Genomic DNA, 17,576 nt, shown 5'->3' on the forward strand with positions numbered 1-17,576 from the left:
GACCCATACAATCACACATAAACCCATATACTCACATAGAGACCCACAGACTCACACAGAGACACAGAGACTCACACAGAGACCCATGGACTTACATAGAGACCCATAGACTCACACAGAGACCCATAGACTGACACAGAGACCCATAGACTCATACAGAGACCCATACAATCACACAGAGAGCCATAGACTCACACAGAGACCCACAGACTAACACATGAACCCATAGAATCACAGAAAGACCCAGAGTTCCATGCAGAGACGAATAGACTCACGCAGAGACCCATAGACTCACGCAGCGACCCACGGACACCCGTAGAGTCGCATGTCATCGTGAAGCTACGCGGTGGATCTTTGTCTCCGTCTTTGTAGTAGTAATACCATGGTCTCTGTGTCGCTGGGTGCCGAGCGCTTGCAGGTACTACGAGACAGGCAGCATCCGCCCGGGGGTGATCGGAGGCTCCAAGCCCAAGGTGGCCACTCCCAAGGTGGTGGACAAGATCGCGGAATACAAGCGGCAGAACCCGACAATGTTCGCCTGGGAGATCCGGGACCGCCTGCTCGCGGAGCGCGTCTGTGACACCGACACGGTGCCCAGCGTCTCCTCCATCAACAGGTACGGGCGGTCACGTTGTGTGTGTGTGTGTGTCAGTGTGTGTGTTAGTGTGTGTGTGTCAGTGTGTGTGTATCAGTGTGTGTGTCAGTGTGTGGGGAGCGGTAGTGTAGCGGTTAGCGCGCTGCGCTATGAACCTGGCGACCCGGGTTCGATTCTCGCTCACTGCCAACACCAGCGACGATTATCTGAACCGGTCCTGGGCCTCCCCTAGGTCGACTCAGCCTGAAATGAGTACCTGGTGCGGTGTGTAAACATCGCCACTGAGGAGACAAAGGCGGTCGGGCGTGGTGCTGGCCACCCACCCCCTCGTGTACCGTTCCGGCCTTCATAGGTGCTCGCTAACAGCACTTGCCCCTACAGTCTGTTAAGGCTATACGGGGGATCTTTGTCTTTATTTTTGTGTGAGTCAGTGTAGTGCAGCGGCCAACACTGGTGACGATTATCTGAACCGGTCGTGTGCCTCAACTAGGTCGACTCAGCCTCAATTGAGTGCCTAGTACGATGTGAAAAAACATTGCCACTAGGGGAGACAAAGGCGGCCGGGCGTGGTACGGCCACACACCCTCTTGTGTGCCGTTACAGCCTTCACAAGTGCTCTCTAACAGCACTTGCCCCAAGAGTCCGAGAGGCTACCTGGGGGATCTTTGCATCCGTGAGGTCACACGCGCGAGATTGTGTGTGCGTGCAGCGGTGTCATAGCGATTCAATGCTATCCGTACTTTTAAACGTACATTGTGGAAATGTCAGATTTATTCATATTGAGCCAAATTATTCATTATCCTCGCTCTCTTTGTGAAATCTTCCTTCACCCCCCCCGCCCCTCTCCACCCGCGCACCAACCAAATGCCCTCCCAGAATTCGCCAGGCCTGCTCCGTAGAATCACACGGAACGGAATGGCTAAGCCAATTATGGACTTGGTCATGCATTTAGTTCGTCTAAGCGGCGCCGATTATATTATACGAGCCCGAGAGTGTCATTATCAACCCCGCTTTGTGTGACTGATGTCCGGAAAGTTGGACGAGGCAAAAAAAAACACCGTTCCTGGATAAATAATTGACCTCTGGGCTTGTAATGCAGATTGGCTCAACTTCCCTCCCTGCGAGTGTCCCCCCCCCCTGTGCCCCCCCCTGTGCCCCCCCCTGTGTCCCCCCCTGCCCCCCCCCCCCCTGTGTCCCCCCCCCCCGTGTCCCCCCCTGCCCCCCCCCCACACGCACAGCGATTTCTCTTCGCTAGAGCTGAACGATTTGGGGAAAATATCGAATTGCGATTACAATTTTTTTTAAAGTCAACCTTCACTTCAATATTCACTGTGTAATCGATTTAAAACATGTGATGGGGCATTACCACACGATACCATCAAAATATTAACTGCTCTATATATTCTAATGCAAGGATGAGAACTTCAAATATTTATTAAAATGTTTTAATTGAAATAGAACAATCAAGCATAGAACAATTGTTAAGTTAAATAAAGTTATAATAATGACAAAATTAAAACAATTCCACTAAGAAAGCAATAGGACTTTTCAATTCAAATTGCGATTAATCGATTCGAAATCGATTAATCGTTCAGCCCAACTCCTCGCCTCGCCCCAACCCTTGCACCGCTGCTGACGCCTTCATCCTCCGCCCACTTTCATCACGTGGTCGTTAACAACGCCGGCCCAAAGCAGGGAGGGACCGCTTAAACCAGAGGCGACGTTTTGGGTAATGACCCTTCGTCAGAGGGCTCTCTGCTATTAAGGGCAAGAGGGGACACGACGGGGGGGGGGGGGGGGTGTGGCCAGGACCACGCCCGGCCGCCTTTGTCTCCCTCGTGACGACATTTACACATTCACACGACACCACACACACACAAAAACACTGACACACAAAGACAAAGATCCCCCGTGTAGCCCAAGTAAACTTTGGAGACAAGTGCAATTCAGCGAGCACCATATGAAGTATGAAGGCCTGGAACGGCACACGAGGGGGTGGGTGGCCAGCACCACGCCCGGCCGCCTTTGTCTCCCGAGTAGTGCCGTGTACACACCACACCAGGTGCTCATTTGAGGCTGAGTCGATCTAGGTGAGGCCCAGGACCGGTTCAGATATATCCTCACTGAAGCTAGCGGCGAGCGGGTGCCTAACTCGGATCGCCAGATGCGTAGCGCAGTGCCCTAACCACTCCTCTCGCGATCCACACACACACAATCATTCACAGCCACGAACGCTAAATCAGTTGTGCATACATAGGAGCATGCATACATTTTTAATGTGTACACATGCAAACCTACATAGGTTATGCGAGTGACACACGCACACACGTACGTCGAGGCAACTCGTGCGTGGGTGCTGTGTGTGTCCTGTACATTGCTACCGCTGCAGCACGCGTCAGGGGTAGAGACGGCCTTCATCCAGCAGTAGATTTATCATATGGATGATGGCGATGATGACGGTGGTGACCTTTAGCCGACCCATCCCACCCGTTCGTGTCAGAACCACCTCGGCGTGCCACGGGCGTTGTTTGCACGCGCGACCCACGTAACGCGTGCGTCTCTGTCGCTGTGTCGGTGTTGATGACCCAACGCAGACGGGGAGCGGTGGTGCAGCGGTTAGCGCGCTCCGCAGCGAACCCGGCGACCCGAGTTCGATTCCCGCGCACGGCCAACACCGGTGACGATTATCTGAATCGGTTCTGGACCTCCACCTAGGTCCACTCAGCCTCAAATGAGCACCTGGTGCTGCGTGTAAACATCGCCGCTGGGGGAGACAAAGGCGGTCGGGCGTGGTGCTGGGCCACCACCCCCCCCCTCGTGCGCCGTGCCGACATTCATAGGTGTTGCCCCACGGTCCTCTTGAGCCTACACGGGGGATCTTTGTCTTTTGTTTGATATAATTCAGCCCGTGTAGCCCCCTCCCCTCCGCCTTCACTCGCACCTGGCAGAGAGACAAAGTGATCCCGATTTATGAAGTCTGCCATTAGCAGCAGCGGCGGCGGCTCCAACAACGCGCCGTGCATACAAACCGTGATGGGTGTTTTGGTGGTGGAAAAACGTCCGTGGCGGGTGCCATTAAAGCCCGGGCCACCAATCGCCTCGGCGGAGATGGGATATTGACGTGCGCGCAATTAAAAATCTCCGAATCGGAATGTTTATTGAGACCGGAGGAGGAATCCGTCGCGCGCTAAGATGCCCAGTAAATTCTGGCGCGACAAAATAAGAGCGCACGTAACGAGAGTTTTTCGACTGCCCCGTCGAACGACGGCTCTCGTCTCGCGCTCGTTACACCCACGACTGACGCGCGTGTCCGTGTGAATGGGTGTCTGCGTGCGTGTGTGGGGGAGACAAAGGCGGACGGCCGTGGTGTTGTGTGCGTGCACAAACATACACACACAAAGACAAAGATCCCCCGTATAGCCTTAACAGACTGTAGGGGCAAGTGCTGTTAGCGAGCACCTATGAAGGCCGGAACGGTACACGAACGAGGGGGTGGGTGGCCAGCACCACGCCCGACCGCCGTTGTCTCCCCAGTGGCGATGTTTACACACCGTACCAGGTACTCATTTAAGGCTGAGTAGACCTAGGGCAGGCCCAGGACCTGTTCAGATAATCGTCACTGGTGTTAGCCGTGAGCGGGAATCGAACCCGGGTCGCCAGGTTCATAGCGCAGCGCGCTAACCGCTGCACTACCGCTCCCTATGCACACACACATACACACAAACACACAAACACACACACGCAGTCACGTGTGAGACACACAGTGGAGGGAACCCCGCACCGAGCCCCCCCCCCCCCCCGCATCTGTTATGACACGGGGGGTGGGGGGGCGGGGGGCCTGGACTCCCCCCGCGGCAGGGTCGGACGCGCGACTCAATTTCTCGGCGTATCGATTCCGCTGTGAGAATCGCTCTTGTGGGAGCGTGGTGGGGGGCGTGGTGGTGGGGGGGCTATGATTCAGTGACTGTGCGTGTGTCTGTGTGTGTCTTTGTCTGTCTGTGTGTACGCGCGTCTCTGTGTGTGTCGTTGTCGGTCTGTATGAATGCGTGTGTCTGTGTGTGTCTTTGTATGTACGCATGTGTCTGTCTTTGTCTGTCTGTATGTACGCCTGTGTCTGTGTGTGTGTCTTTGTCTGTCTGTGTGTATGCGTGTGTCTGTGTGTGTCTTTGTCTGTCTGTATGTATGCGTGTGTCTGTGTGTGTCTTTGTCTGTCTGTGTGTATGCGTGTCTCTGTGTGTGTCTTTGTCTGTCTGTATGTATGCGTGCGTCTGTGTGTGTCTTTGTATGTATGTATGTATGCGTGTGTCTGTGTGTGTCTCTGTCTGTTTGTATGCGTGTGTCTGTATGTCTTTGTCTGTCTGTATGTACGTGTGTGTCTGTGTGTGTCGTTGTCTGTCTGTGTGTATGCGTGTCTGTGTGTGTCTGTCTGTGTGTACGCGTGTCTCTGTGTGTGTCTGTCTGTGTGTTAGCGTGTCTCTGTGTGTACACAAAGGCGGTGGGGCGTAATGCTGGCCACCCCAACAGTCTGTCAAGGCTCTGCGGGGTTGGGATCTTTGTGTGAACATTGTGGGGAGCGGTGGGGCAGAGGTTAGCGCGCTGCGCTACGAACCCGGCGGCCTGATTCTATTCCCGCTCATAGCCAACACCAGTGACAGTTATCCAAACCAGTCCTGGGCATCCCCTAGGTTGACTCGGCCATGAATGAGTACCTGGTGCGGTGTGTAAATCATCTTCACTGGGAGGCAAAGGCGGCCGAGCTTGGTGCTGGCCACCCACCCCCTCGTGTGCCGTGACGGCCTTCATAGGCGCTCGCAAACAGCACTTGCCCCAACAGTCTGTTAAGGCTACACGGGGTATCTTTTTTGTTGTGTGTGCATCTGAATGAACGTTGTGTATGCGTGCGAGCGCACGTGGGCGTTGCGTTCCATTCTCACCGTTCCGTTTGTGCACTTCGTGTTCGCCTCGGTACCCTGACGGCAGCCTCAGAATAATTCGCGAGGACCTCGATTCTAAGACCCGCGCTTTTGATGCGCGTTTCGCGAGCGTCAGCATCGATCCGCATGGAAGAACCGGTGCACGGTGATGTTTGTGAGAGACCTCGATGGGTGCGAGTAGCGGTGGGTGAAGGGAGTCACGAAGCTCTGTGGCAGCAGCAGCATCAGCAGCGAAATTACAATTCGTGTGGCCGGTGGCGCTCGGCAAGGCTCGGAGCGAGGCCACGTGCAGCGACGCGGCCGCTCGCGCCGAGCGCGTCACGCGCGCGTCACAAAGCGCCCCGTGGCAGCCTGCCGCGTGACGTCGTCAACGTACAGCATCAGCAAGCTGTTGTTGGCAAGCGCTGTTCAGGCGAGTAGCACCTATGAAGGCCGGAACAAGGTCGTGGGTGGCCAGCACCCACGCCCGGGCGTCTTTGTCTCCCCAGTGGCGACGTTTACACATCGCACCAGGCACTCACTTGAGGTTGAGTCGACCTAGGGGGGGGGAGGCCCAGCACCGATGCAGGTAATCGTCACCGATGTTGGCCGTGAGCGGGAATCCAACTCGGGTCGCCTGGGTCGTAGTTGCAGCGCGCGAAACCACTGCGCTGCTGATGGTAGTGTTGATGTTGATGTGGGCGTGTTGATAGTTGATGGTGGTGGTGGTGATGTTGGACGTGTTGATGTTGATAGTGCTGTTGATAGTTGATGGCGGTGGTGTTGATGTTGATGGTGCTGTTGATAGTTGATGGAGTTAGTGTTGATGTGGGCGTGTTGATGTTGATAGTGCTGTTGATAGTTGATGGTGGTGGTGTTGACGTGGACGTGTTGATGTTGATAGTGCTGTTGATAGTTGATGGTGGTGGTGGTGATGTTGATAGTGCTGTTGATAGTTGATGGTGATGGTGTTGATGTGGACGTGTTGATGTTGATAGTGCTGTTGATAGTTGATGATGGTGGTGGTGTTGTTGATAGTGCTGTTGATAGTTGATGGCGGTGGTGGTGGTGTTGGGTGAGTTGATGTTGATAGCGCTGTTGATAGTTGATGGTGGTGTTGGACGTGTTGATGTTGATAGCGCTGTTGATAGTTGATGGTGGTGGTGATGTGGGCGTGTTGATGTTGATAGTGCTGTTGATAGTTGATGGTGGTGGTGTTGATGTTGGGCGCGAGGTCACACAGTCGCAACACGCGGAGCTGTTTTTGCCGCAGGCCCGGCGGTGTGGACTGTATAGACAGCGCCGCCTCTCCGCCCTGCACCAAAATCGATATCCACTCTGTGTTTACAATGATGTGGAGCACATCACCCCCCCCCCCCACCGCGGAGACTGCGCGCGTTCCCCCAGCACGGGAATGCGATGCACCTGGGCCACCTGCTCATTCGAACACGCAAAGACAAAGGTCCCCCGGATAGCCCTCACAGAGCGTTGGGGCAAGTGCTGTTAGCGAGCACCTATTTTGGGCGGCACGGCAACACGAGGTTGTGAGTGGCCAGCACCACGCCCGACCGCCTTTGTCTCCCCCGAGGCGATGGTTTAACACACCGCACCAGGTACTCATTTGAGGCTGAGTCGACCTAGGGGGAGTTCCAGGACCGTTGCAGAGAATCGTCACCGGTGTTGGCCGTGAGCGGGAATCGAACTCGGGTCGCCGCTTTCGCAGCGGACAAAACAAAAGACAAAGATCCCCCGTATAGCCTTAACAGACTGTAGGGGCAAGTGCTGTTAGCGAGCACCTATGAAGGCCGGAACGGTACACGAGGGGGTGGGTGGCCCGATGCTCTATTAATACATTCTCTTGCAAGTCTGCAGTTACCGCAAATAGCAGGGACATCGTACAGACAAACCTCACCCCCCCCCGCCCCCCACTGTGTAACTCCTCGCGGCTCTGCCGTGCGAGATCGACTGTGAGCGGGTGAGCCGCGGTGCGGCTCCGACGTTGACCTCGTGCGCCCTAAATCCCGTGGCGGTGACGACGGCGGTCACTTCAAAGGCGCCCATTGTGATGACGTCACAATGGGAGCCCCCCCTCCCCTACAACCCCCCACAATCCCTCTACCTGCCCTGCTCACAGCCCTCGCGGGCAGTGCCGGATTAAGCTAGTGCGGGCCCTAAATATAAAAAAAAACATAAACATTAAAAAACAACAAGCTTGTGTTGCCTCCGAAATGTCGTGATTTATTATTTTATTTTTATTATTTCTTCTATTATTATTTATTATTATTTATTTTTATTCTTTATTTTTTACCTACTTGACTTTACCGAAAAAACCTAAGAGTATGAATCCTTGCAGTCACGAAAGCTTCAAATCTATAATTAATTTTATAATTTGCTATACAGCCAGATAATACGACAAATCGATAACCTTAAACACCCAGTCGTTCATAAAAGCTGAAGGCGGCATAGCACTATAGTAATAGAGCAAGTGCAGAATCGCTGAACCGGAGTTGATAGCTTGAAAGCATTTAGCGCGGGGCCCTTGAAAGTTGCGGGGCCCGTAGCATATGTAGCTACTTGTGCTACCACGATAATCCGGCACTGCTCGTCAGGGTCACCCCCCGGTCCACGTCTCGCCGTGCCCCCCGCCGTCGTCCCACGAGACCCGGTCGCACACGAGCTGAGAAGTCAAACGTGCCTGGTGCTTGAGCCCGCTGTGGTAATTCCACATTGCTATGGCGGGGGCAAGTCTCCACGTGAGACTACCGGACAAATTGGTGTTCGTTAAAAAGAAAAAGGTGTGATTGCGTCCTTGGCGTGGACTCATTGAGTCGTGTCCGGTCCGAGTTGTTTATTTTTTTCAGTCTGTTCGAATGACAACCGACACTACGGGCTTCACACAAATCGCGGCTGCTTTTATTGAGCCGAGAGCTGTGATGGTGGCTGAGTTGAATGTGAACTCGTGGCCTTGCGAGTGCGACCGGCTGCTCTAACAGCGAGCGACAGGCCACATCTCACTGTGGGCTAGCGGTGCGAACGTCAGCATTTGAAATGCAACAAACGCAATTTGTGTGCACGCTGAACTTCTTTCGCACCGTGCGTAGCCAACCGTGCTGATCCGAAGTGTGGGGAAGAACAACAAACTAAACGCAAACAGCAATACGGTGCCACATGGTCAAATTAAGGATCCGTGTAGCCGTAGCTTGAGACACCACTTACGTGTAAATGTGCATTGATATCAATTGTCCCCTTCTTGGTTCTTTCGGTAAAGTCACGTAGAAGGGAAATAATAATATAATAAAAATAAAACATAATAAAATAATTCTCCCGACGTTTCGGCCACAACGCAAGCAGCCGTCCTCAGGTGAAGAACAGGTCTGTCGGGAAGAATTATTATTTTATTATTTCCCTTCTACGTGACTTTACCGAAAGAATCAAGAAGATGAATCCCTGCAGTCACGAAAGCTTTAAATCGAAATCAATTGTCCCTTTATGGATCGTAATAATACTAAATATGAACACAACAATTAGGCAAACCACCTGCCATGCTTGAGGCCGTCTCGGGACAGGTTTAAGTTCACGGAGAGTCATTGTGAATTTCATGAAGGACGTCTGGGAATTTTACACGGACCGTCATTCGCATTTCCTGGCAATTCAGGACGTGTGCCCGGATTTGAATTTGAATGAAGGTGTGAGTTTGTGAAACTACTGAAACGCACCGAACTTCTAAGGGGCATGCCGGATCAATGTATCCCGGCAGCGTGCGGTTTTTATTATTATTATTATTAAACAATGCAAGCAACATATTTAGATTGTTTCGACTTCTTTGAGTTGTCAGGCGAGCCGGGGTATGTCCCATTGAAGGAATGCCACTGGGCGGCATGGCCGTGCGGCCAAGAGCTGAGCTATGCAACGCGAGAACTCACGACGTTCACAGAGAGCTCTTGTTTCTAAATACATCGGACAGCACATCAAGTGTTGGTTTAATAGGCTACACGGGCCTGCTGACGAGGCCCAGCAAAGTCAAAACATGTTCCAGGGATTGCACTGAGAAGAGGATATCAGGCAGGCTTAGTCGTCAGTTTTCGTAAGCGCTGTTTTAATTTGGCAATGGAACAGTTGCCTTGGGCGTATCATTCATTTATAATGTGTCTGTATATCTCTGGGTCTCGTGAGCATGGTATGAGTTAGGTTCGGTGTCGAAGAGTTCACGACTGGCTCGGATCTATCGTGCGGTCGTTCCCCGACGCTGACGCTGTTTGCGCCGTGGGCGCGTGTGTTCTGCAGGATTATCCGCACCAAAGTCCAGCAGCCGTTCCACCTTCCGTCACAAGACAGCCCTGGCCAACAGGTCTCCTCTTCCAGCCACGGCATCAGTAAGTGGCGACCACCGCTCCGCTCCGCTCCGAGCTCGGCACTCTGCTACCTCTCATCTCACTCCGCGTCACTCCTCCTACCTCTTGAGATGCAGTTGCAACTCAAACGCCGCATGAAGTCCGCACAGCTAGAAACGTTGAACCGCGTTGCACAGAAACGAGTGGGTTGGCACGCAGCCTGGAATTGAAATTCCGGCCCCTTGCTCACGGGCATGCCAGCCGCCCGAAACTCCAGCCACGTGTGACGATGTTGCAATCGGCGCGGTCCGCATCGTGCACACCTCCACCTTGTTGGGACACTAAACAGGTTACTCACGCAAGCTACCGGTAATCCGGCATTATTACTGAGCACGCAGCGTGTAATCTGATGACTGTTGCTAAGCCTTTATCAGTTGATTACTTTTTTAATTGCATTGTACAATGACGACGACGACGACGGTGATGACGACTCCAAATGCAGTTGAAGCTGGGAGTTGATGAGGCTTGGTGGCGTCAGTGAGGGCAGCAGCAGCAGTAGCAGCAGCAGCAGCAGTCGACGCGATGAGAGGTCGCGCGCGACACGCAGCCTGCAGGGCTCAGTGCAGAGCTCGCGGCTCCGAATAATTACGGAAGGAAAGACGCCCCCTTCACATATTCCGCCCCTCCGCTTAAAGAAAATATTTTTTTAATTCACACATTCCATCAGCCACACGCTTTCGAGAGAGCAGATAATTTACAGTAGCTTTGGCTCCACACGAGCGAAGCTCTGGACCGGTTTCGACACTCGTCGGCTTGCTTGAACCGATGCTGGTGAACGGCAAGATGTCCGTAGGCCTGACATTAAATCGACCTGAATGTTTGTTACGTTAATTCTAATCACTGTGTAATTCGTAATCATAGGCTGATCACTCGATTACAAGTAGCACTTATGATATTGCACTTCACGTGAATGTGTACAAATGATTCGGCGGGGTGGCGCGCGATGTGGTTAGAGCACTTTGACTCGCGATCCCAAACGTGCAAGTTCGAATATTCAACTCAGACCATCATCATCAATCATGATCACCATACCTCTGGGATTGATAAAACGAGTATCACATTGTGGAAGGGGCGAACTCGTAACCCCGTTGTGGAGAGAGGCTGGTCCGTGCCGTAATTTGGAATTGACCCAATTGGCTGAGAATGGTCGGTGGTGCTAACGCCACCCAACACTAGCCGGCGAAGGGCATCGCTGTGACTTTTAGAATGGAAAGTTGCCTTCAGGATGCCGCGCACGCCCAGGTGGGCAACTGTGTATCGGTGTAAGAACGCCGCCGTTCGCTCAGCCAAGACATCGCCACTATTGCCCATGGTGATCAGGCTGCATCAGGTCAGGGTGTGTGGCCAATCCCGTGAGTGCGTCGTGTGTGGCTGGCTTCACGCGCGAGGGAATGACAGTACTCGGGCAAAGCCGAGCATTCACGCACGCGAAGGGCGACACTCAAAGCTTCTTCGCACAGATCGATTCACAGGTCCACTGCTGTAACTGCCATCGTCTTTCCAACTCGTAGCCTCAGGCCTACACCGCCGGCTATCGGCAAGGCAGTCTCCCGTCCGAATCGCAAACCAGGCTCGACCCGGCTTAGATTGTGAGATGCGACAAGATCGGGTGCGATCTGGTTGACTTGGTCGTAATCTAGCGGTGGGAGAGGTCGTTAACATCTAGTTACTTTGGCGAGATGTTGACTACTTTGCCTGCTGTACAGGAGGTTGTGGGTTCACTCCCGACCCTGACGCGTGTTTATTTGGAGGTTGCATGTCTCTCTCCCCGTGGTCGCGTGGATTTTTTTTCTCCACATCAACGTGCGTTTAGAGCAATTGGCTGCCATAAATCTCCACGCGATAAGCCACTTCGTTGAACCACCATTGGGCCTTACCTGGTCAAATAAAAATAGTTTAGCTGTTAGTTTAGTTTTAGGTTTAGGTGGAAAAAACAAGCACGCGTGATTCGAGCGGAATCGAGTATTTAGTGCGGCCGAGAAATGTAACTTGTTTTTCCAACCACGGCCGGCGGAGAGAGTAATGATTAACAAACCTCGTGCTTCTGACAAAAAGCTCCCGCCCCCCCAAACACACCACCCCACCACCCCCCCACGTGGAAATGTAGCGACGAAATCAACAACGGCAAGAAACAGCTAAGTTAGCTTCGTCAACGGCAGCAGCAGCAGCAGCAGCGGCGCGAACAGAGCAGCGGTAAGGGGAAGAATTGGGGAAGAATTGGCTATGAATGCAGGCGACCGCCCGCCCGCCACTCAAGGTCACGGGGCAAGGTCCTGAAATAACAACTTGGCCCTGGCATGGCAATGTGGAATTTCCACCACTGACGCAGGGGTTTCCACCTGAATTTTGAGCGTGTGGCTCTGTATCAGCGGCCTCTGGCGTGGGTTAACGGACGTCTTCAATGCGAAGAAGATGTAAAAATAATGAAAAACACAAAGTAATCTTGCGGACTGGTGACGGAGTGTGAATAAAAACACTCGGCAAATAGAGGCGGGGATTGGGCGCCGATAGAAATTCACCGATTGGTCGGCTAAATCCAATTCTCACGCTCAGGATACATTGCCGTCGATTGGTGCAAGTAAGAAAACATTGGTGAACATTTTTTGGAAATGACATGCAAACGTTAGCGCGGATTACCGGCACAGATAACATCGGTACGCGCGAGACAGAAACAGGACGAACAGCGCAAACGAGATGGTAAAAATGAGTTATCTGTGAAAAAGAGCTTCAGGGCCGTCCATAAATGACGTCACGCACCTAGGGATGGGGGGGGGGGTCAGACATTTGTGACGGTGTGTGGCGAGGAGGAGGGGGGGGGGTTTGAGAAATGTGACGTCACATCAAAATTCTTTAAATAAATATAGACAACACGTTCTACTTAATTAAATAGACTTTATGATAAATGTTTTCTCCTACAACATCAGAGTGCAGCGCCACATTAAATACGCACTACCATGACAATAGTTTCAAGCGATCTGAAGCATGTTTTATTTTCAAAATGGAAATATGGTTTTGGGGAGGGGGGCAGAGCTTTGTGACGTTATATTTGAGGGGGGGGTCTGACTTTTTGTGACGCCGTGTGACGAGGGGGGGGGGGGGGGGTAAAAAATTGTCCAAAATCGCGTGACGTCATTTATGGACGGCCCCTTCAAAAACTCATCGAATTCCTCCAGTATAAATCAACTTTCTGATTCTGACCAAAATCTATTCTGGAATCAAGTAAAAAAAATAATGTAGCTGGCGGTGTGGGTGCGCCTACGCGAGCGAGCAAGTCGTGCATCGAATCCCGGGGACATACAAAACACGAACCAGATGTTTGCCGATCAAATGCCCGCTAATCTGTTTGTTATTGGATAATGGGCTGTGCACTGCACAGCGCCTCGCTCGCTTATATCCCACGCGCGCCGGAGACCGGTTCGCACGATGCACTGGAGGGTAACGAAAAGTGCTGCCCGCAAAATTCCATCATCCGTGCCGCGCAGAAAATAAACTTTGTTGTTGAACCCGCTACAATTCATTACCAACCCCCCTCTTTCTATCACCCGCGCCCAACACATCACCATTGACAGCGGCAGTGCCACTCATTGTCCGGAGCTCCGCGTTGAAATGCATTTCTACTTCGCTTGGTTGACCGTGAAAGTATAGTGTAGATGATGCAATATTATTAAAAATCGCTATTCTTACCTTATTAGAATGTACAAATAATGTCTGTGTTATACTAAGCACAAACAGAATTGCAGCCCTTTGTAATGAAGCCCGATGATTGACAATTCGTGCCGATCATGTAAATATGGGTCTCTATATATGTCTATGGGTCTCTATGTAAGTCTGTGGGTTTCTAGGTGAGTCTATGGCTGTATAAGTCTATGGGTCTCTATGTAAGTCTGTGAGTTTCTCGGTGAGTCTATGGCTGTATAAGTCTATGGGTCTTTATGTAAGTCTATGGGTCTCTAAGTCTGTGGGTTTCTAGATGAGTCTATGGCTGTATAAGTCTATGGGTCTCTATGTAAGTCTATGGGTCTCTAAGTCTGTGGGTTTTTAGATGAGTATATGGCTGTATAAGTCTATGGGTCTCTATGCAAGTATATGGGTCTTTATGTAAGTCTATCAATCACTATCAGTGGACCCTGGTTCAACGAATGAAATGCCCCACACAATCCACTGTCCAATTCCCCCACCTCTTCAGAGGCCGGCCCCCGGGTCCCTGCACGCAGTTGCACCGCCTACACACGCAGTAGTTAGGACCATTGCCACCCTGCCCGATGAGTCGAGTGACAGTGATTTTGGTTGTCACGGTGATCGGGAGGGCCGAGCCCCACCGATGATGCTTAGCAACGAGGAAGCTGGTACCCGGCTGGCTCAGAGGTAGAAGCGCGTGTGTTCACGCACGCACGTGTGTTCACGCACACGTGTGTTCACGCACACGTGTGTTCACGCGTGTGCACGTGTGTTCACGCGCGTTCACCGAGTGACGCGCGTGCGCGCCAGTCAATTCGCCGGCAATATTCAATACGTTTGACGTGGGTCAGAGTTCAAAGTCAGAAAGCCCATTATAAAAAAACATACAATGCATCACGTGTGGCAGGGCATTAGTGTCGGGGGGGGGGGGAATGGCCACGCCGTTCAAACGTAATGTGCGCCATTGTCCAGAGGCTCTGTGATTACCTCTCCCGCGTTTTGATTGTTTTTCTTTTTTTGGGGGGGCGCGGGTGAGAGGGGGAGGGGGGGGGTCCAGTCTCGGAATGTGCCAGTCATAATTCTGGACGGTCGCGGGGAATGCGAGGACGGAGCGATTGTTCTCGCGCGCCCGCCCGGTCCGACCCCGCGTCTCGGGGGTTTGCGTGTGTTTGTGTTCGCCGCGCGGCGCCTCTCGCCGTCAATTCGAATCAAATCGGCGGCACGCGGAGGGCCGCGTCCGTGAAGGGGCGACGCGTCACGGGCGAGTCGTGAGAGCCGCTCATCTTCCTTTGGTGCCACCACCCCCACCGCCTCCCCGGTGCCGGATGAAGCGAGCGCGGGGCCTGTAGCATATGTTGTAAAGGGGTCCTAAATAAGTAAATAAATAAAAATATAAAACACGTACATTTTTTACTTGCATAGTAAAGTAATTGTATTTTTTCATTTGCTATACAGCCCGATAATACGACATATCGCTAACCTTAAACACCCATTCGTTCATAAAAGTTGAAGGCGGTATAGTACTATAGCAATAGAGCAAGTGCAGAATCACTGAACCGGAATTGATAGCTTGAAAGCATTTAGCGCGGGGCCCTTGAAAGTGCGGGGCTACCCACATATGTGGCTACCTAACATATGTAGTTACTACATATGTAGCTGCCACACATGTAGCTACTACATATGTAGCTACTGTAGCTACTTTAGCTACTTGGATAATCCGGCACTGCTCCTCCCCCTCTCCCCCCGGCGCCAGTGGTGGAAATTCCACGGTCGTGTGGCAAGATACATTTTTTCCACATGACGACCTTAAGTCGACTTGGCACGATCTGTCGATTCGTGCCGACGGGCTGGGTTGATCTCTGGGGCAGGGCTTTAACCTTACGAGCGGTGAGCCGAGGTCCGTCCCCGCAGCAGCCACAGGCGGGCCAGACTGTTTGTCCAGCTGTTTAACGGCCCCGCTTCAACGAGAGACGCAGACAATCTTTATAGCCCGGTTAAGAGGCCGTAAATATGCAACAACGAAAAGACTCGTTGAGGAATTGGCCAAACATCCTGATGCAGGGGGCTCCTGAAAAACTGGTTTGAGACTCGCGTGAATAGTGGAGCGATCACGCCGCCCAGCCGTGCAACACACGGGCATGATTCAAATACAATATTTTCCTCTCATTGCAACCAACACGTTTGTATTGTTTCTCGTTCGTTCTGTATCGTGTGTAAATTTCTGCACCCTCTTTGAATACAATTTGCGCAAAATTTGCATCACTTATAAATAGCCCAATTCTCATGTGCACTGTTTTGAGTCGTGCCTTGCGCGTTGGCGCCACCGTGGCGGGATGTTAACTACCTCGCCTGGTATACAGGAGATGGTTGCTTCGATCCCGACCCTGACGCCTGCTGCTGTATATTTGGAGTTTGCGTGTCTCTCTCCCCGTGGTCGCGTGAATTTTTCTCCGGGTCCTCCAGTTATTCCTTCCACATAAAAACAAAAGAGTTTAGTTTTTAGCATTCCTGGGATATCAAACAAAGGTCGAATGCCATTCCCCATATCGGATGATGGACAAACGTTGAACTGGAATCACCGCCAGGTGCACAGCGCGGCTGCTGCCTCCGCCGCTGGAAAGGAGGCGTCGATTGCAATCCCTCGGGCGGTCGTTCTCAGCCACCGTCTGTGTGCTTCACTCCCTCCTCGTGGCTGTGACGACGCGAGGCCTCGCTCAGTCGGGGTGGGGTGGGGGGGTGGGGGGGTGGGGTGTTCCACGGCTCCGGCAGGGACAGTTTTCCCCGACCCGCGACATCGATAGCACGACGGGGGAAATAAAATCCAGGAGATTATTTAACGAGAAAACGCGGCTCCCCGAGTCTCGGTGGTACCGGGCAGAGCGACCCCGCGACCCTGCCGTGGCTTAGCCCTCACGCCTCGCGCGTTCGGGTGCGTGCGTGTGTTCGTGCGTGTGTTCGTGCGCGTGCGTGTGTTCGTGCGTGTGTTCGTGCGCGTGCGTGTGTTCGTGCGTGTGTTCGTGCGCGTGCGTGTGTTCGTGCGTGTGTTCGCGCGTGCGTGTGCGTGCGTGCGTCTGCCCCGGCACAGGCTCCAGCTCGGCCGTGACCCCCGTCTCCTCGGCCCCCAACGACTCCGTGGCGTCCTCCTACTCCATCAACGGCATCCTGGGCATCCCTCGCTCCAACGGCGACGGCAAGAGGAAGCGTGACGACGGTGCGGCCCCCCCCCCTCCACCACCCCCCCTCCACCACCCCCCCCCCCCTCCACCACCTTCCACCACCCTCCACCATCCTCCACCACCCCCGGCATCCCGCCGTCGCTAGTGCCACGTGCGTCCTTCACTCGCTCGCTCATTCGCCAACTCATTCGTTCATTCACTCGCTCGTCTATATATTAGTTCGCTCATTCATGTGTCGGTCATTCATTCCTCATTGTATAGTTTTAATAATGTATTCATTCGGTCGTTGACTCATTCAATCGGTCATTCCTTTATTCATTCGTAATGCAATTGAACGAGTGTTGGGCAGTGATCACCCCTCCTAGCAGTTCTAAGCTGCTGGTGGAAATTCCACATTACCATGACAGTGGCCAGTCTATCCATTGGACAACCCCCAAAGCGGTGGAACTCACTTTATCGACCCTGTGTGCGGTGTGTGTGTGTGAAGAGGCACCTGGTTGTTTTTTAACACGACGATTTTCCAGCGTGGCAGAGAGCCAGGTGCTGCGTGTGAACCCCCAGACCCAGGTCGCAGCATCACATTTGGGGTAGCGGAGTAGCAACGGGCCCCCCCCCCATCTTCACCATCCCTCCCCATCACCATCCCCCCCACCAGTTTAACACGTAAACCTTCGCGACCAATATCACCCACCGCCGCCGCCACCGCTATAATTTGCCATCACCGTCGCCACCGCTACCATCACCATCATCATCGACATCACCCCCACTGCAAGCCCGCGGGCCTGCCGCAGTCTGCTTCCAATCAAGCGCTCGCGCTCAGGAA

At 52.9% G+C, this 17,576-nt stretch overlaps 1 protein-coding gene across 5 annotated transcripts in view; it reads left to right on the forward strand.

Moving 5' to 3' along the window:
• Positions 1-17,576, forward strand: part of LOC133350664 (paired box protein Pax-2a-like) — a 339,735-nt gene that overhangs the window by 261,218 nt on the left and 60,941 nt on the right. For 3 of the 5 annotated variants that reach the window (XM_061565270.1, XM_061565267.1, XM_061565269.1), the window contains exons 3-5: positions 419-616; positions 9,793-9,881; positions 16,663-16,788. In XM_061565270.1, the coding sequence (XP_061421254.1) occupies positions 419-616; positions 9,793-9,881; positions 16,663-16,788 (413 nt within the window). Of the gene's footprint in view, positions 1-409; positions 617-9,792; positions 9,882-16,662; positions 16,789-17,576 lie in introns of all 5 variants that reach the window. The other 2 variants (XM_061565266.1, XM_061565268.1) reach the window with 1 other exon arrangement.

The sequence above is a fragment of the Lethenteron reissneri genome, chromosome 34 (genome assembly GCF_015708825.2).
Source record: "Lethenteron reissneri isolate LAM-NWPU_2019-01 chromosome 34, ASM1570882v1, whole genome shotgun sequence".
In the NCBI taxonomy this organism is placed as follows: Eukaryota; Metazoa; Chordata; class Hyperoartia; order Petromyzontiformes; family Petromyzontidae; genus Lethenteron; species Lethenteron reissneri.